Raw genomic sequence first — 19,922 nt, 5'->3', positions numbered from 1 at the left:
CTGGTAGCTAACATATTCTCTCCCTAACCTTTTTTTAGCCTTGGTTGCTAATAACCTACAGCCCACTCAGTCTACATTATAGGGTGGTTTGGTTTTTTAAATTGTTTATAGATGAAAATGAGGAACCTCAGTAGCTCCAGAGCTGGAAGCAGCTCAAAAGTACCTTGTCTTCGTTGCTACACGGCTGTCTGCTTTAAACCCCAAAATAAAACCCGGCCTTTTGGTCTGTCATTCAGACTCCTCATAAAACATTGTCAGGAGTGCGTATCTCTGAAGAGCAGGTGTTGTTCTGATAAAAGCTTTCCACACGTTTTTGTAAGCCCAAGTCAGAGCTTGTATGTAGCAGCAGGTTTCAAGGACGAGGCTGACATGGTGTTGAAAAGGGGATGGAAAATGCCCTGTGGAAGAGTTGGGTCTGTTTGCTCCAAACCAGCTCCTGGAGCAGGATCAGGATCAGATGCTGCTTTGGGACTGGTGTGGCTGTACCCATGGACTTGGAATGACCAAGTGACCAAACTCTGCACATTTGAGGACCCAGTGTAAGTTGGGACAGAGCTCCTGTGCTGGGCACAAAGTGCTGAGCAGCCGCCAGCATCTCCCTTTGCACTCTGATCCTTGTGGCTCTTTAAAACCCAAACCTGCAGTGTTTTCTCCCATATTGGGGTGGACAGAAATCCATGTGCCTTTGGGTTTTTGTTTCTCTCCCTTCTTTAGGAGAGAAGCTCTGCAGCAGGTCCCAAACCCTGCAGACACCGAGGGGATGCCAGCAGGCAGCTAATGGATTTGCTGCGGTGCTGGCTGCCGGGGAGCCGTGATGAGAGAGCTTTCATGGCAGCTGAAATTCCTCCAGCGGCTGCATATTTCTACATCCAAGATGTAAAAATGTGAAATGAGATTTGGGGCCCTTCGGGAAGGGGGGGGACTCTCCAGGCTGGGCACAGAGCAATTGCACAGCCCAGGATTATCCTGTGTGAATGTCCAATAGCTGTTTCCCATCATTTGTGGTTCAGCAGATGATTACACCATGTGCTAGAAACGTGCCATTGAGCTCATTGCAAGGGTCAAATCCTCTGTTAAAGAGCTGTGGGTAGAGCTTGAATTTTCTGCAAGCTCCTTGCTTTCAGAGGGCAGTGTTTGCCATGCTGTGGTGGTGCAGGGTCTGACCTCGGGTCTGACCCCAGCCCTGGCTCTCCACAGGGCACAGCAGCTGTTTATTCTGCTGTATAAATCCATAGTTGGAGGGAATGGCAGGCTCCAGGGAGATCAGACACTCCTTTCCAAATGCTGACCTTTTTTTCCCCGAGTCTCTTCATAGCTTTGTTAATAAATCTGAGTCATCCATATTTCAACCTTGGCTGTTTGTCCAGTCTCTTAACATCTCAGTGTCTTGTTTCGCAGAGATAAAATATGTGGGTGTGTAACTTTGTAAGACAAATGTTTAGACTTTCAAAAATTCCCTACTTTGCTGGTTGATTTTTCTCATTAGAGTGTTTCTCCACGCTCCTCATTCCTCATAGGTGACCCTCCTTTTGTGTTGCTGACTTAAGAGTCCCAATTTTGGGGCAGCTTTAGCCTGGTCCTCGCTGTCATTAGGCAGGCAGGGCACATGGTTCCTGCCCTGAGCTTTGCTCCCAACCGGAGTTTCAGAAATCAGCAAAGCCCAAGCAGCTGCCAGGGCGAGCGATGCCCGACGTCAGCACAGCTTAGGAAAATCTGAGCTACCGGCACCGTGTGATTTTTATCAGCTGAAATCGCCTCTTGTAAATATTTACTGGAGCTTCGAGTAAGGTTTATCTAGTTAAAGCCAAGCAAAACTTTCCATGAAAAAGAGCTGCTGTACAGGGGGTTGCTGGTGGATGTTTAGGGACACGTTTAAGAGTTGAGGGAAGCGTGCAGGATATTTTTTCTGTAGCTCGGGGCGTGCTGAGCCACGTGAGGTCTTCAAGGATTGAATCATCCATGGTGGGGACCTGGTGGCCCCAAGCACATCCAGCTGTTCTGACAGCAGTTCCCTGAATTTTCCATACCCCTGGCATGAAGGGATGTGAGGTGTGGGTATGAGGGGGGCTGGCCTGGCTGCCATGGCATGGGGAGATTGGTGCAGATTTGCTGGGATTGGCAACAGCGGTGGGGTCCAGGACTCCTCATCCCACGGGGACAGTGGCGTGACCCCTGCGGCTGCCAGCTCTGGCACGAGGCAAAGCAAATGCATCTTTTTAATTTGCGTGGTCGTCAAGGTTGCCAGGACTGTAAACGTCAAATCTGAGCAGAAATATTTGGCATGGAAACTGTCTCTGCTCTTCCCCTCCGTGCCGAGCGCGTGGGTGGCTCGGTTCCTCCTCCCACCGCGGGACGGGAGCGCTGCGGGGCGGCTGCTCCAGCCTCCTCTCTTCTCTTCCCCGCAGGATCTAGTGCCCAGGAGGGAGGGACACACGGGACTGTGGCCATGGCCCCGAGGAAGAGGAGCGGCCGGGGGATCTCCTTCATCTTCTGCTGCTTCCGCAGCAGCGACCACCCCGAGATCACGTACCGGCTGCGCAATGACAGCAGCTTCGCCCTGCAGACCATGGAGCCCTCGCTGCCCATGCCGCCCGTGGAGGAGCTGGATGCCATGTTCACCGAGCTGGTGGTAAGTAGGATGCTTCTTAATTTCAGTGTTAGTTTTGGGATTTTTCCCTCTTTCCCCATAACCTCCTCTTTGTATTCTCCCTAGTCTTGGTTTTGAGCTGTCCGGCAAACTTTGGCGTGAAGGAAGGCTGCTGTTGCTGAACCCTGGGCTCTGCTCCTCTCTGAGGTCCTGCTATTTTGGGGTGGTCTCTCTCATTAGAAACTCTTAATTTCTTATAGCAGGGGGTTGGGTCCAAGCTGGTAAAGCAGCATGTTCCCCGTAGGTGCAAAGTGACTTTACTTGCTGGGCACTCAGCTTCACAGAAATTGTCAGGTGTGGGCTGCACTGAGATTTGGAAAGTCAGGATATTGTTTCTTGGAACCCTTGGTTCCAAAACTTGGAAAAACATGGATTAAGAAAAAAATTGACAGCCAAAAAAAGCTTTAATTTCCTCTAAGCAAAAACATTTTGGTACGGTATTTTATTGGCGTTCTACTTTGAGTTCAGTCAGCAGTGAAATGAGCTTTTCCTACAGTGCTTGGATGCATAGAGGGAGCTGGGAATTGTGACACTGGTCACACCTCAAGGTACAGCACATCCCATTAGATACCAGGCAGCATGGACATGTTGAACCAGGCCTCTTGGTAGAGGAAAGCTTGATAGAGGAAAGGTTGTATTGTAAAAGCTGGTTTTGCCAAGACATCCTTCCCCAAGGGTGGGGCAGACCAGGACACCAACACAGCACAGGGAGGATGAAGTATCCCTGCAGCAGAACTCTTCTGGTCAGGTTGGGTTTCTTCAGGAGAAGTGGCTGTCCTGTACCAATTTATTCTCCACTGATAACTTGGCCAAATCAGATTTTCCTGGGGAAATTCTTTCCCATGGATCACTTTTCCCGTGCTCCAGCCAAAGCTTTGTTGGGCTGAATGAGGTATCTCTGGAGCCTCATTTGCTGGAGCTCCACCAAGCCTGTGCACCTCATCTCAGCCCAGGATTTTCAAAACATCTCTTCCAAACTCCTCCAGGTTCTTTGTGCAGTGGCAGTGCCACAGGGAACCTCTGTGTGTGCAGCAAGGCAGGAGCCAGTCCAGCCTGGGGCACACCCTGGTGTGGCCCTTCTGCTCCCCAGCCCTTCTCCATGCTGTGGAGATTTTTAGTTATTTTTCCCCAGCCAAGGGTGAGAAGAAGGCCCCGAGGCAGCTGCTGCTGCAGGGCATGCTGGCAGCAGGAGCTCCCTGGGGACTGAAGTCATGCAGGGAGGGGGACAGCGGGTGCCCACCGTGCTCCTGCGCAAGCAGCTGCAACCCCCTGGCTCCCCAAAAAACCCATCAGGCACATCTCAACCCAAGCCAGCACTGGGTGGGAGGGAGGGGAAGGCCAAGCTCTGCACTGTGGGCACAAGAAGGCAGATCCCCATTCAGGGCAGTGCAGTTGCAAATCCCCCCTCGGTCCTTACAAGGGCTCCTTCTTGCTCTCTGTTACCTGTTGGTGTCGGGTGTTAAATTTCAGCATTAGTTAAATGGTTTGGAAAGTATCCCACTGTTCCTGTACAAACCCACTGTGTAACGTTTGGAAGAGAGACAGAGAAAGCACTCAGAGGTGCTGGGCTGATCTTTACGCCTGCAGGAGCCCCATGCCATCGTGCTTGGCCCTCCTGGGTGGGATGGCTTGTGCCTGCTCTGTGGGACTGAGGCTCCCTCCAAAGTCCTTGTCTGTCTCAGCCCATTGGGTTGAGGGAAGTTAAAGGGGTTGGAGGGGATCTGGAGGCTTTGCCAGCTGAAGTTGGTCTTTTGCCAACTCTTCCCTTGCAGCCTTATCCTGACTTTTCTACTCCACTTGTTTGCATCAGGAATCAGAGTGGAGGGATGGAGGATTTCAGGCCTGGGATGGGGGGGTGTCTTTGGGGACAATCCTCCCACAGACACAAACAACAGAGTGGGATCCCTGCTCCACAGATCCCAGCCTGCTGCTTACACTGAAGGGCAAAGTCCCTTTCTTTTTGGAGCCATCCTGCAAAATATTCCCTGAGCTTTGTGTGTTTTTAAGTGTGCCTTGTTGATCTGAGGCAGGAAACATCCACAGTGTGAGAAATTGGTGAGTGTCCCATGCCAGCAGCAGAGGATGAGGGCCTGAGCTGCAGAGGGATGTGGAGCAGCTGTGACTCCAAGGTCAGCTAAAGGCTTGGGCTGCTCTCCCAGTGTCTGTTTTTTTGGCCTGTTTTGTGTTAGATGGACACTTTGGATTTTAATTGGGATAGGTAAATAGAACAGATAAATAGTTAGGGATTTATTCTGTGTCTGTGCAAGTGTTTTTCACTTATTTGCATTAGAAGCAAAAGGGAAATGGGATTTTTTTTCAACCTGGGCACAAATTGCAGCAATAAAAAATGCCTGATCTTCATCCCAGACCGCAGGGACCCTGCTCCCTGTCCCAGCCAGCCAGCCATATGCAGCAGGCAGGGGCTTTTCCCTGGCTCAGGGCAGATGCAGATGTTGTTGTTGTGGTCAATGACTGATCACTGCTTCCTCCCAGAGGAACCTTTTCCCTTTCTCTGCCTCTCCCCAGCCTGGTGTGAATGGGTTTTGTTGGAGCATTGTTGGGATGTCGCTCAAGCGGGCACCGGCCCTGTCTGAAAGGCTTTTCTTTGTCCCCTGTCCTGCCGGGGCTCCGGCCAGGCTCAGCCACCCAGGGAGGAGCAGGTGCTGGCAGAGAGGCACAAACAAAAGCAGAGTATTTCAGCAAGATTTACTGATTTGCAGCTCCTGTGGCTGGGACAATGCTTTATGATTTTGTGCATCTTTCTGTGCATCAGCACTGCTGTGTCCTGCTGGCTCGGGTAGGCAGTGTTTGCTTCCTGAGGCTCCTGCAGAGGTGTGGCACCTGCCAGGCAGCATCCATTGGATTTAGGGAGTTTCAGGAGCCTCCCATAGGACACATCAGGAGGATCACTGATCACTGTGCCCCAGAGAGGAGGAAATCTGGGGTTGCACGAGCTGCCTGCGAACCAAGAGAACAAAGCTGTGCCATCTGCCGCAGCTTCTTTCAAGAGGCTCCTGCGTATCCAGGCTAACAATACAGCATTTCTTCAAAGGCTGAAATCTTGCTTGCACACTCAGAAAAAGCACTTGCAAAGCTCCACATAATGGTGCCATATGGTAGATCTTGCCATAACAATCCTCTCTATTTTCCGCCAGCAACTAGACTTTCCACCAGATGGGTGAATGACTGATGTCCTTTATATCTGCTTAACACTCCTTGTCACTCTGAGGCTTGTAATGAAATGCTCTGTGTGTGGTGCTGTGCACCGGGCAGGGGGCTGGGGTGACTCGGTTTGGAGAGGATAGGAGGAGCCCCAGCATGACCCAGGACCCCTCTCTGGCTCTCCTCACAGTGGGGTGGGTCACAGTGGCACCTCCATCCCTGCAGAATGACAGTGATGCTCTTGGTGGCTACTGACACAGCTTAGATGTTCGCAGGAGCTGCTGAGTCTGGTGTGGCTTTGCTTGTCCCTGAGGCACAAGATTCTGCCTCTCCCTGATCCCACAGCTTGCTCCCAGCCTGCATCCCTGCTGGTGGAGGGATGGGTTCAGAGGAGATGCTGCCCCAGACATTCCTCAACGCTTGTCTTGCCCAGGCTTTGAGGAAATTCCATTTACTGCTCCCGATGGGGCTTTGCAGCCTTTTCACTTCTGAGTTAGTGATGCAGAAGAAATTAGAGCAGCCTCCATCCTGCCCTGCATCCTGCCTGTGATGTGCAGCAGCCCCTTTTTAGCCTGTGAAACCAGAGCAGGTAACCTTGCCTGGGTGCCTCTGCCCAGACTCCAGCAGCTGACAGGTTTTTTGGGATTTGGGGAGGTGACACCAGGAGGTGAGTGGCTGTGCAGTGTCCCCACCCCCCAGACTCAGGATGGGTGCAGGCCTTTGCCCACTGATGTTGCCTGGGCTTTATGCCTGCCCCTCAGATGGAAGGCGGCTGTATCCCCTCCCTGCTGCTTTATGAAGTAGTGGAAACTTGTGAGCCTGAGGAACAATAAAAAGGTCTCTGGCAGCTTAAAAGATTTATCACAGCGTTTGTTTTTGCTGTACTTGGGGCAGCTAATGGATTTCATCCGAGCTGCTCTCTGGATGCTATCAGGAGATAGTGAGGAGATAGAATCCCCTGTCACAGACATGAAATCTGTTGCCTTTGAAATGCTTCGTGGTGGTCGGTAGGTCTGTGGCTCAAGATGTGCAGTGCTGGGGCAGGATCCTCCATGCATAACTGTCCCTTGGAGCTGTGCCTTGCCTTCCTCTTGGTGTGCTGGGATGATGGCTGTTTTATATGCTGCTTGAGCAGGGAGGATACAGACGTGAGGAGAAATGGTGCTGTGGTCAGTGTGAGCACTGCTGTGTGCCAGTAACAGCTCAGCCTTGGGAACTCATTGCTAGCAATCTCCATTGTACTCAGGAACTTCAGCAATGTGCTTTCCCCCCCAGTTTCTAATCCAATAAGGAGAAAGTATGAGGTTTTGCGCTTTGCAAAACAACACGGCTTTTAAGTAGCAGCTGAGGGATCAGCTGCAAAGCCAAGCTTTGCATTTCATGCTTGCAGGTCAGCTGTCATATTTTGCTGCCTGGTCCTTCCAGCATTAAGGACTTGAGGATTTTGAGAGCCACTGAATGGTGACCAAAGCCATTTCCCCTATATCTGCAAAGAAAAGCATGTGGTTGGTGTCTGGAAAAAATTACAATTGCAGTAACCCTTGTGTCCTGGGCAAGCCACCCCTTTCTGCAGAGTCCATCCAGAGCCAGATGCTGAGCATGGAGCTGCTGACCCCATCCCACTGCTGTCTCCCAAAACCAAGCTCCCTTGCCTTATGAATCACTTCTAAGAAGGCAAAGCAAATGATAGGTAACGTCTGCTTTTAAATTCCCTCTGTGGGGATCCGTGTGCCATATGGACACTTTACCAGGCTGCCCAGTTTTTGTATTTCTGATGTGAGCAGTCTGGACCTGCCAGGCTCCCATCCCAGCCCGGCGCTCACGGCGCTTGTTTTCATCACCTCGTGTTGTTAACACCCTCCCAGCTAATCTCTAAATGTACTTTTTGATAGGCAAGCATCTGATAGAGAAGTCACACACCTACTCGGTCAGAAAATAAGGGTTTTCTGCCTACGTGGGTGCCCTGGACCTGAATGAACCAATCCACCAAGGAACTCTGTATTTCAGCAGAAACAGCCCTGTAATTGCAGTGTCTCTTACTGCTACCAACCAGCGTGGGGGCTTGCCCAAAAAACGTGCTGTTCCCAACCCCAGATTCCACAAAGGAGCCATGTTACAGCACGATGTGAATCTCAGCTGAAGGCAGAGAGCGCATAAGGAACCCTTTTGTTTCCAGGAGAAGTACAAGTGAAGTGGAAAAATAATACAGTCTACCTGCTAAATGCTTTCCACTTTGCACTTCGTAAAAGAGGAGGCCACATCCCTGGGAGATGCCTGGCAGCTCGTTTGGTAACGCATGGGTGACCTTAATTGAGGCATTTGGGTTTTTGGCTTGCACTTGCTCCAGGTATTTCTGGCACAGGTCACCATGGAGGTACCAGCCTCTTTGGATGGGGAATCTGCTCCAGCAGCACTCTTCTTCCTCACTGCTCAGTGCTTGGGTGGTGTTGCTGGAGTTATGAGCAGGATTGGACAGCAGATGAGTTGTGCTCTATCACCATGCTCAGCTGGAAGCATTCCTGCCGGGAATAGCCTGTGCCTGCCTGGTATCCATCTGCAGATACAAGTGGAAGCTGTCCGTGCTGCTGTAGTATCTGCTCTTGGCAGAGGCTGGGTGTTCCTCAGCGTGGGAACATCACCAAGGTCAGCTTTTGGCAGCTGAGGCTTTTGCAGCCCTGCAGGGAGGATCCTGCCTGAGTGCCCAGCCATCCCAATTCCCATGAACTCCAGTGTCCAAATCAATACCATTATTTACAGGGATCAGCTTCCCTTTCCCACCCACACCCAACATCTATAAGCCAGTCCATGCCTGCTTGCAGGTGACATCTGCTGGGTGTCAGACCCTGAAATCATAGAAATCTCAGAATGGTTTGGGTTGGAAGGAACCTTAAGGATCATCTCATTCCAGCTCCCTGCCATGGACAGGGACACCTTCCACCAGAGCAGGTTGCTCCAAGTCTCATCCAGCCTTGGTCAGAAGTATCCTCCACTCAGGGTGACTGTGCTTTGCACCTGAGTAAGTTCTTAAAAAAGCTGTTAGGATTCCAGGTGTGACTAAAGCCAGGCCTGTGGGGGGTGAGGACTTGTCCCATCCATTTCCATCCTCTGTTGCTCCATCAACATCAGGCTACAGCTGGCTTCTGCTTCCCGTGGCTGCATTCTCTAGTTCCCACAACCACTGTGATGTCTCTTGGGATACTTTCAGGATCAAGTTGGTGTGGGGCTTTGTAGCCTGTGGTTCCATCCAGCCCCTTTTGAAACCCTTCCCAGAGCATCGTCAGGGGAAACCTTGGCATGGTTTAGCCCCAGACCAACCATCCACAGTGTTCCTGCCTGAGCATCCCTGTCAGGCAGGAGACATCTGGGGCCACTCTTGACCTGTTGGCTTGATTTCCAGCTTGAGCAGCTCCCTGGGATGCCAGCAGCAGCAGCAGTGTAAAATCTGACTGAAAAGGGAGCTGCTGCTTGGGTTCTGTAAAGAGTCCGCATCTGAAACCTTATTCACCAGCTCTATGCTTTATTATGATAGGAGGTGCTCCCACCAAAGGACAGCCATCCCCAGCTCTGGTTGACTGGATTGAATCCATTTGAGCTGTTGCAGTAGTAAATAATAGGCTGAGACATATTTTTGTTGTTTTTTCAGGGTGTATGTACAATTGTGTGGAAAAAGCGTGCTGGTGATGCACCTGCAGGGCGTCTGGATCTGAGAGTGCTCTGCAGGGTGAAACTGTGTAGATCAATAAGTCAGGCTGGAAAAGTACCCTGGGTTAATTAAAATGGGAGAAAGGTTTTCCAGATGAGGTCGGTGAAAAGGTCACAGGAGGCTGAGCTCAATAAATAACATTAAAAAAAGTGTATATGAGGTTATATAGATACATATATATGATAACAAAAAAGGAGAAACAAAGTGGATACCTCTCTTAAAATACACTAATGTTGAAATATGAGCAGCTTTGAAACCTTTAGCCTATTAAAATAATTATTGAATTAAAATATTAAAGCATTACATGCTGTCTGCTTCAGTTAGGTGTCTGAACTGATGGGAACATTAATCAACTGCAGCTGGAGTTTATTGAAGGGCTAAATCAGCTATTGATGACCATAATCTTTCCTGCAGGAGGAGGAAGGAATATATATTTCATTTGTGTCTGTCCAATGTGTTCAGGTCAATAACTGAGCAGGGTGGATTGGGGTCTTTCTGAGACTAGGAAGAAAAATTCCTAAAAATTGTGGGAGGAGGTTAACTAGGCATAAATACTTCCAAGTGCTTCTGTTACTCCTTGTTGCTGCTACTCATTCGCTTGGCTGTAAGCAATTTCCTTTATTCAGGAAATTCATAAAGGCAAAATGAATAATAATCTCTTATCTGTTATGCTTATTCATTAAAAATATGAATAGTTGATTTTTGTTCATGTGCTGTAATTGCAGCTGCAAGTTGTCATGGAGAAATTAAAAATACACAGTGATAATATTAGCAGGGGTTGGCTTGTCTGAGGAGTTGTTTTTAAGCTCTCAGGGTACTGTAGCTGAAAAGAAGTGTGCTGAGGAGGAGGAGGCATTTTTATTAGTGATAATAAAAACAAAAGACTTTAAAAAAAATCCCTGAGACAAATCTGCATACACTGAGAATTGTAGTTGCCTAAATAAAGCTGCAGCTGGAGGAGTTCCTCCTGCGGCACAGGGTGGGTGTGGAGGCAGGGGGTTGTTTGTAACAGCCACTGGTTATAAGGATTAATATGCCTTTTTTTCTTTCCAAGAAAACAGCTTAAAAGGAAAATAAGGAGCTGAGTAGGGTGTGTTCTGGGGCAGGGGTTTGCTGGAGGCAGCAGGGCCAGCCCTGGAAGCAGCAGCGGCTGCTCCGGCTGCGCGGGCAGCGGAAAAACAAGAGATGAGGAATGGAGGGAAAATGCTGATTGCCATTTCCCCTGACACCACAGCATTCTGGGATAAATCAAATTGATGAACTTGGAGAAGAATGCCTGGAAGAGAGTGAAAAAGCAATATGACCCCTGAGAAAGGAAGGCGGTGCAGACTTCAACAGGCCACTATTTATGGACTTCTTAATTCCCATGCTGGACCCCTTAATACCAAACATTGCCAAAAAGTTCATGCTTTGTTTTTTCCTTCTATTTTTTCCAAATTTTTTTGAACAGTCTTGGATCTCTCTGATGCTTCATTTGATGATGCAAGAGATCTCATCTTTGCATGCTACAGCCTCGCTTACAGAAGTTTCTAAACTCTGTGCATCCATCCACCAGGAGTAAATTCACTTGCTGTTTATTATGTTGGTCATTATTGATCCAGTGACTTCTTATATCTATCTATCTATCTATCTATCTATCTATCTATCTATACCTATATCTATCTATCTATCTATCTATCTATACCTATATATATATATATACACACACACACACGTATATACACCTGTATGTATAAGTAAATCCAGAGAGACAAGTTGTGGATGCCTTATCCCCATCCCTGAAAGTTTTAAAGCAAGGTTGGATGGGACTTGGAGCAGCTTGATCTAGTGGGTGGCATCCCTGCTCACAGGGAATGCATTGAAACTAGCTGATCTTTATAGTCCTGTCCAAAACAAGCTTTTCTGTCACTCTATAAACATATATATGTATGTGTATACAAACCCAGCACAAACCAGCAAAGTTGAAATAATCATTGCTTCAGTTACAGCAGTGGGTGACCCCCAGTCTCCTCCATTACTAAACTTACACAATTTATCAACCAGAAAGGTACATTGGATTTAAAGGTTTTCCATCTTCTTTTCTTACAACCTGTAAGGATATTTTGGAGTTCCAGACACCTATATAGGAAGTTGTTCCTTATTTAGTCTCTGCTCCCCAGATGCTTCATGCAGAATGTTTGATGGCACGAAGGACCTGTGGGATGTGAGGGTAAAACCCATGCTGGTCACACTGTGGTCTTGTGGACATGAGTGGGCAGCATTTAGGCTCGCCCAGCTCCAGGAACCCATCCTGGAGGTCATTCCTGAGGTCAGGAGATTTGCAGCATGCTGCTGTCTCCCTCCTGTTGCCCCCATTAAAGCCCGTGGCTCTCAGTCTGTGGAAGGTGCTCATTAAAATATGGCATGAGTGAAGTGGCAGGGACAGGAGTTTGTCCCAAAGGACTGTGCTGTGAGTCTGAGGCTGGATTTGATGCTTTTCCTGTTGGGAGGGTCAAACATTTCTTCCAGTGTTTTTTTGGCTTTGCCCTCAGGAGGTGGTGGGAGATGGCAGTGGCTACCAACCAGAGAGGTGGTGACAGCTCCCTCCTTGGAGATACTCCAAAAGCCATCTGTCCATGGCCCTGGGCAATGGCCCTGCTTGACCAGGGGATTGGTTGCCCACAGGGCTCCTCACACCATCGAGGTGCCAGCCTGGGGAGGTGCAGGCAATGGGAACATCTGTCCCTCAGTGCTGCTGTGTGTCCTCCAAGGGAGAGCTGTGGACCACTTGTTTGGCTCACAGGGTTGTGCTCACCACGTGCTGAGCTGAGCCACACGTTTCTTAGGTAGCTTTAGAGAGATCTGTGAGATCTCACCTTCAGTGGAGCTCGTGCTGTGCTCAGAGAGAGGGGCTGAGGTTTGCTTGGCTGGGATGGAGAGCTGTCAGCAGAGCACGCAGCATGGAAGTGTTGTACCTCCTGGAAATAGCAAAATACACACTGAGAATCAAAGCTTCCCTATGAGGTTTTTTAAAAAAATCATATTCAAATGAAGATTTCATGTGGAAACCTGTTTCCTGATGTAAAGGTGAACAGTTTAGCTGTACAGGATAAATATTTAAGAGTAGCATATCTCTTTCCAGTAAAAACACTCTGGGCAGAGATTTCCTTTTGGTGGTAAAACGAGGCTGTTATTTTTTATGTCACTGACCTGATTCCAAAAAAGTATTAAAAATAGTGCAGTTGGCAGATCGTGACACAGGAGGCAGCCAGGTGGAAGGGGCAGAGCTGTGAAAGGTGAGGGGTGAGGGCCGTGAGGGTGATGGACACCGACCTTCTGGTTGTCTTCTCACTCTTCAGCAGCTGCCAGTGCCACACACTGTAGTGGGAGTGTGTGGATTGCAAATGGCCCATAAAATGAATTTCCAGTCAGAATCACCTAATTATCAAGCTCATGATTATTAATTGAAGGCCCATCTGGGTGTGAGTTTCTGCACAGCTTCTCTGTTGTGCTGCAGCTCCCGTCGATTGTTAAAGGCTCTGTGGGAGCTGCATTTCTACAGTGGGCTATGAGCCCCCAGAAAACAGGTGTTGTTCCTGTCTTTTCGTGATCTTTTGGAGTTGGAAAGGGCGGTTTCTGAGCAGCCTGCATTGAGATGCACGTCAGTGAGCCTAAGCAAAGGGCTGGAGGTGGCTGCAGGAATCCCCATACTCGTAAAAACCAGCAAAGACCTGACTCCTCACAGCTGAGTCACTGTTACGGCTCCGAATAACAGTGGTTAGTCTCTCTTTGATTGTGAGGATTTTCATATTCACTGGGTGCCACATAGCATTTATTCAAACACCTCTCCCAAGCATCCTGCAAGTTATCATTAGGTAGGTGTTGTTGAGTGATGCAGGGCTGTGATGACTGAACGTGTTAGAGCTGAGGCACGATGAAATATGCTGTGTGAGACTTAGAAGCATTTCTGCACCTTTTTTGGATGTGTTTGCACGTTGTCATGTGCCAGCACCTACCTAATATGTTCTTCTGTTTTGTCCCTTCTTGCTCCTGCTTAGGCTTCAGCTTGGTTTAAGGTTTTTTTTTTTTCTTGTTAATAAATCTTCACATTTGCACAAGTTGTCTTTTTAGGGTATGGGCATTTTGAAAGTTTCAGTAAATATTTTTCTTAGGACCTAAGTGCAGATGTGAGTGGCTGGTGCTTTCAGGCCAGAGTATCAGATTCACATGGCCAATAAGTGGGGTCACAGTGGAAGCAGTTTCCTGTGTTCTCTCAAACCCTCACCACAGAGGTAAATATTCATCAAGAGCCCCTTGTCCTCCCCCACACTCCCAGATTTACTTTTCCAACGAGCTGAATTTCAGCCGGGTCCCTGTGTGGGTGTCATCCTGTTGGTCACCATTAGCAAAAAAGTGTTCAAGGCCAGGTTGTATTGGACCCTGGGAAACCTGCTTTAGAGGGTGGAGAATGCTGGAACTAGATGATATTTAAGGTCTCTCCCAACCCAAACCATTCTGTGATGTCTGTGAACTGAGGCTGAAGCAGAGCTTGGATGTTTGACTGGCTCATAGCCTGAGGAGACAACGGGGAAGCACAGTTTTCATCTTGAGGCATGGAAGGGTGACGAGACTTGCCCAAGGCTGGGGTGGAGGTTGGTTGCTTGATAGGAATCTCTGACCTCCCAGACTGTAAGGACATGGGAATGTTTGAGCCTGGCACTCGTTGGAGTATTCCCTAGCCCAGGTTCTCCTCGGTGCAGGAGGTTGAGCTGTGCCTTGCACTGGGCTCAGGTTTTCTCAGTCCTCTCTTTTTCCCCAGTCTCTGTTGCAGCAGCATGGCTTTTTCTGTTGTAAAGGTGTCCAAGTCTGCTTCCAGAACTCCACCAGCATCAGCTCTGTGCAGCATGGTGGTTTGAAGATTTGGGGTAAAAAGGTCAAAAAAACTCTGCAAAACCTTTATTTTTGAGGAGCAATTTCAACAAGAGGAGAAATCAACCCCTGCAGTGCATAGATAAGCCTTTCTGAGATGTTTGGGACTGCTAGCAGCCCTCTGTCACTGGTTATTGTGCTGGAGGGCCTCTAGGTTTGGGTTACAAGATAACTGAAAGCTCCCTTCCTTGGCTACTGGGTGCAATATGAGCTTGAATTATATCAGCTGAATTTCCTGGTGGCCTGTGGGCTTGCTGATGCAGGACCCATCTTTTGCTAGAGGCATCTTGCTCAGCCTTCCTCAAATGGGGCTTTGATTGGGGTACAGAAGCTGCCAGTTTTAGTTGCTAAGTGTTATTGTTCAGGCAGGGAAGCTTGAACAGTTCTTACTATGGGTTTTTTTGATTGCTGGAATTAAATGTGTAATTGTTAATGGAGATCCTCTTACTTAAATCCACAGTCTGGGTGGGATGAGTTGGCTTGAAACCATGGCAGAGCTTTCCTGTGACCTTCTGCAGCCTCTGACTGCTGCCCCCAAACCCCTCCAGCACGAGGATTATCATCAGTGGTGGTGGTTTTAAGAGACACCCATGGTTGTAAGATCGATGTTGGCTTTAGCAACGAGCCTGCCAGCCCTGCCTGAATGTTTTATTTAGTTCCCTCATAAAAGCTTTGACCTACATCTAGCACCAGGAAGCGATGAGGCTTTGATAATGCTCGGGCATCCCGGCGGAGGGCACGCCGCTAACCGAGCTTCCAAGTTGAAAATGGATGTGTACTTTAAAACATCAGATAAACCAATAAAGGCTTCAGTCAGTAAACAGCTTTATCTCTGCCAGGCAGTACGTGATGCAGTTTTGATGGAGAGGATGTACCTCTTTATGAACTGTGGGTATTAGGAAAAGAGTTTTCTATTTTTAGCTGTAGGAAAACAAAGCAAAAGCCAAACACTACAGTTTTTGATGATGTGAGGGTGTCAGCAATGGAAATGGGCTGGACCACTCAGGGTGAGGTGCTCTAGTGAAGTAATGATGATAAAAAGAAAGGTCCTGTTTGAATTTTTCTTTGCTGTGTGTGTCTTAGATGAGATTGCTCACCTGAAGCTGTCAGTGTGAGTCTCGTGGGCAGCTGTGATGGCTTCATGGGTGTCCTTTCCAAAACACTTACAGCCTTTAAAAGCAGTGAAGGAGATATCTGGGGAGGACAAGGCAGGGAAGTTTGCAGCCCAGAGTCAGGAGAGGTCAGCAAGAGCAGGATGAGAATTGGCATCATTGCCCCGACAAATCAAGAGTCACGGGGTGATGCTGTGGGGTCACTGCTGCGCCGTGGTGTGACCCCACATTGATATACACTGCTTGTCTGGGGGCTTGTGTCTGTGCCATCACCTGTTTGTGTACTCATGGTGCATGTTTTGTGTTTCTTTTCCCCTTTCCAGGATGAGCTTGACCTCACAGACAAGCACAGAGAGGCCATGTTTGCGCTGCCGGCGGAGAAGAAGTGGCAGATCTACTGCAGCAAGAAGAAAGTAAGAGACTTGTTGGGTGCTGAGCCTCTTCCCTCTCATGCAGGATGGGGGGAAGGACACAGCTCTCTTGGGATGCCAGGTGGTATTTGGGGTGTCACAGAAATGGGCCTGTTCCTGGAGTGATCTTGGGAGAAGAAAGTCTTTGGTCCCCAGCCTGTTCAGGCTGGAGAATGTCCCCACAACCCACATGGGTGTCCCCAACACCACGCAGCACATCAGGGCCATGTGGAACTCTGTGGACACTGAGGTTGGCCTTGCAGGGGTGAGGGGCTGCTCACCATCTCCTTAGAACCCCTCCCACTACCTAAAGGGGGCTTATAAAACAGATGAGGACAAACCTTATAATAGGGGCTGTTGCAGTAGGACAAGGGGTAGTGATTTTAAATTGCAGGTTTATTTAGGTTAGATTAAAGGAACAAGGTTTTTAGAGTGAGGATGTTGAAACACTGGCACAGGTTTCCCAGAGAAACTGTGGATGCCCCATCCCTGGAAGTGTTTCAGGCCAGGCTGGATGGGGTTTGGAGCAACCTGGTCTGATGAGAGGTGTCCCTGCTTGCAGCAGGGGCATTGGAACCAGCTGATCTTTAAGGTTCCTGCCAACCCAAACCATTCTAGAGTTCTTTGATTCCATTCCCTAATTTGCCACGGTGCCCCTCACCTGGCTGGGCAGTGCTGACAGTCACTGCCCCACTCAGAGGGTGCTCACTGCTGTGAATGTCTCTTTTCTCCTGCTGTAGCAATGGCACCAGATTTTCCATCCGCATTTTAGGCCAAGAGCAGGCTTACCTTGCTCATGTAGGATTAAGTTTTAAGCCTCTCATAAATACCCCTGAAATCCCTGTATTATTGTTAGACAGAGGCCTGCCATGCCCGAGATTTAAATGGGAGGGGAGAGGGGATGTGAACAAATTACAGGCACTGCTCTGGATCAACAGGAGAATGGGCAGGGGATGCTGCTCGTCACTCCCTGGTGGATAAGCAGAGCCTGGCCCTGGTGTGTCTGGATAATGGGAGAGTTAAATCAAGCAAAGCCATGTAATTATTATTGTGAGGGCAGATTACATGCTATCTAATCTCCTGAGGAAGGGTTTAGATGGAGCTGATGGTGGCTCTTTCCCTTTCCAGACCCTCCTTGCTCTCCTGGGTTTTTAGAGGCTGTGCTGTGAAACTCCATGCTCATGGGGGGAAGGAGCCACAGAAGTGCCTGTGGCATCCTCTGAGGTTCTGGGGGCAGCCATCCATCTGAGGCTGGATCCTGGCTGCTGGTCTCCTCTGGTCCTCATTCCTCTGGCTGTTCCCAGCCACTCCTTCCCTGCCACTCCTTCCCTGCTTGTGATGCCATCGCAGTGAGCTGCAGAGCATATGTGCCCCTGCTCGCTCTGGTGGAGATGTGCTGGTGGAGACAAATGCTTTTCTCCTGGCTTTTAATTAAAAATGAGTGAGACCATATCAATGAAGGCTCCAGCCATGGAGGAAATCAGGAATTACATGGGCTGGAGAGCATGTCTGTGCACGGCAGGCCCTAGGCTGTCCTGCCCTGTGTGATGATGGCTGGTGAGCAGCAGAAACACTGGTGGATATCCTGGCAGCTCGTGCTAAATCTTACTTGTGCTCCTGGGTATTTATGAGGCCAGATCACCTACATGGTAGCCAGGCATGGAGGAGAGGGGCTGGACTTCTCCACCTGAGAGCAGTGTCTGCTTTTTGGGCAGGGCAGCAGAGCTGGGGATAGGGCAGTGGTCCTACCTCCCTGGAGTGGCAGTGATTTGGGAAGTGCAGGGTGTGCCCAAAGCCTGTGTTTAACAGCAAGTTGTTGCTTGAGAAGCTTGTAACACCCAGTTTCATCTGGTGGGTCCCAGGAGGCTGGCAAAGGTGGACATCAGTCTCAGGCAGCTGCCTGACTTACCAACAATCCAGAATTGTCCCCTGAGCAGTTTTTGCTCTTTACTCTGCTGCCAGTTTTGGCTGGCAGTGTCATCCACCACACTCAGCTCTCCAGAGCACATCCCTGATGTTGCTGTTTTATATATTCCCATGACAGGCAAGATTTCATAAAAGGGAACCAGAAATGAGACTTTTTTTGCTGGGTTGTCCTGGAAAGAGACCTGACAGCACCTGGCCTTGGCAGCGCCTGTTGAGAGGAAATAGGGGAAATCCAGCTGTCCCCCAGGCATGTTTCTTTCCCTGGGATATTTCCCCTTGGCCTGCAGCCCTGGATCCTGGTTTCTCTGCCCTGCTAGCAGCTGGTTTTATCCCAGCCCACAGGACTGGCTTGGCAGGGTGGAGGCTTTGTCCTCCCTGATTCCTCATCCGTGGGGACAGTGGGTTTGACCCCATCCTTGGGGGTTGCACTGCATGAACCCCTCATGGTCCCACCCCTCCTGCATCACCCTGTGTGTCTCAGGGGACAGAGAGACAAAAAGCATCTCGTGCTGGGGCTGGCCAGTTGTGTCAGCAGCAGCCTGAGGAGGAACTGCAGTCTGCACTGAATCCAGCAGCCGTGCAGTGCTGGGCTCAGGAGAGAGATTTAAAGATTATTCTCTGAATTGTCAGCCCCTCTCCGGCTGGGCTAAAGCAGGGAAATGCAAAGGCAGAGATGCATTGACAGTGGGATGAAATCTGCTTTTAGAAGTGGTATTTCTGGACCATGACTCGTTTCATAGCTCATCCCAAAATATTTCGCTCCCTGCTGGCCCCGCTCTCCAGGAGAGGATATTGCTCGGAAGTGCAGGGAGGAAGCAGGAGGCTTTCCAGATTTGCTGTTTCTTTGGCTGTGGGTTTGCCTCAGTGCAAGAGTGTGACTCAGGATGGCCTTTTTCCAGAGGCCAAGCTCCATAGGGAGTTAATGATTAACCCTTCGTGCTTAGTCTGCAGGACCTGTCTAACCACAGGAGATTTGGCTCCTGACAGCACATGTAGGTCACGTCAAGCTGTTAAAGCAGCTCAAAGGGTGGCTTTTATGAGCCTCAAAATATAGGTGGGTACAAGGTGTTGGGGCAGAAGCTCAGAATAAATAACCAGGTGGGAGGGATGGGTAGTGAAAAACAGCTGATGTGAATGCAGGGTTTGGCTCTGCCCCTCTCCCTTTGGGTCCAGCTGAGCATTTCTAAAGCTGGAGCAGAGGAAGAACGACCTGCAGGGATGCCAAGTGATGCTGAGCTCTGTAAGCTTGTGGTGAAAACCCAGTGGCATCACTAACCCTGGGTGCATCACTGTGAGCACTGTGAAGCAAAGCTTGTATCTAAAATTTCCTCAGGGGTCAGATAAAAACCTTTTGCACTAGGAAGAGGCAGCAGTGGTGATTTTTCAGGGGAAATATGTAATGAGTGAGTGATGTCTCTCCAATAATCCTCTATTTCCCAGGCAGACAGCCTCTTTCCCCTCCAACTGCTCCTTCCACCCACTCCCTCCAGAGAGCTTTGCTTTCCAGCTCCTTCTTCCACTTGTCCTGCTCAGCCCTGCAGCTCCTTCGTGGGGCTTGCCTTCCATTTCCTTCATTTAAAAAACATCAATCCCCCATATTTTTGCTGCAGTAGCAGAACTAAGAGCAAAAGCTGACAAAGATGGCATGCAGGGGAGGGGAGGATAAAATAGCTGGGCATTTTGCCACGCTCCAGGGTCACCTGGGATGGATGAGAAGGATTTCGTGACCTCTGAACATCCAGATATACCTGCTGTTATTGCAGCAGCAGGTTGAAATACCATCTCAGGTGTCATTTGCTCAGGCTGACCGAGAGAAACTGCCTGTTTGCATGGCTGGGGATGTTTTTCACTGGGAAATGTTTATAGTTTTTATCTTTCAAGGTAATTCCCCTTTTAGTTCCAATCACAACATGCTTTTGTTTAAGCAAGGTTTTTCTCGCTCACCGGCCAAAAAATGCATCTGTTAGCAATCTTTTAGGATTTTGAGGCAGAGCTTTTCAAACAATGAACCAGCTGACTACCAAAGGCATCTGGTCATGCTATATTTGCTTATG

General features: G+C 49.2%; 1 protein-coding gene across 2 annotated transcripts in view; it reads left to right on the top strand.

The window, feature by feature from the left end:
- The window catches only part of DAAM1 (dishevelled associated activator of morphogenesis 1), a 91,219-nt gene that overhangs the window by 35,497 nt on the left and 35,800 nt on the right, over window positions 1-19,922 (top strand). For both annotated transcript variants that reach the window (XM_038137782.1, XM_038137783.1), the window contains exons 3-4: window positions 2,406-2,629; window positions 15,856-15,945. In XM_038137782.1, coding sequence (XP_037993710.1) covers window positions 2,447-2,629; window positions 15,856-15,945 — 273 coding nt within the window. In that variant the 5' untranslated portion in view covers window positions 2,406-2,446. The remainder of the gene's footprint in view (window positions 1-2,405; window positions 2,630-15,855; window positions 15,946-19,922) is intronic.

This window comes from Motacilla alba, chromosome 5 (genome assembly GCF_015832195.1).
Source record: "Motacilla alba alba isolate MOTALB_02 chromosome 5, Motacilla_alba_V1.0_pri, whole genome shotgun sequence".
Lineage (NCBI taxonomy): Eukaryota > Metazoa > Chordata > Aves > Passeriformes > Motacillidae > Motacilla > Motacilla alba.
The sequence above is the reverse complement of the archived record's forward strand: the minus strand, read 5'-3'. Positions and strand labels throughout refer to the sequence as shown.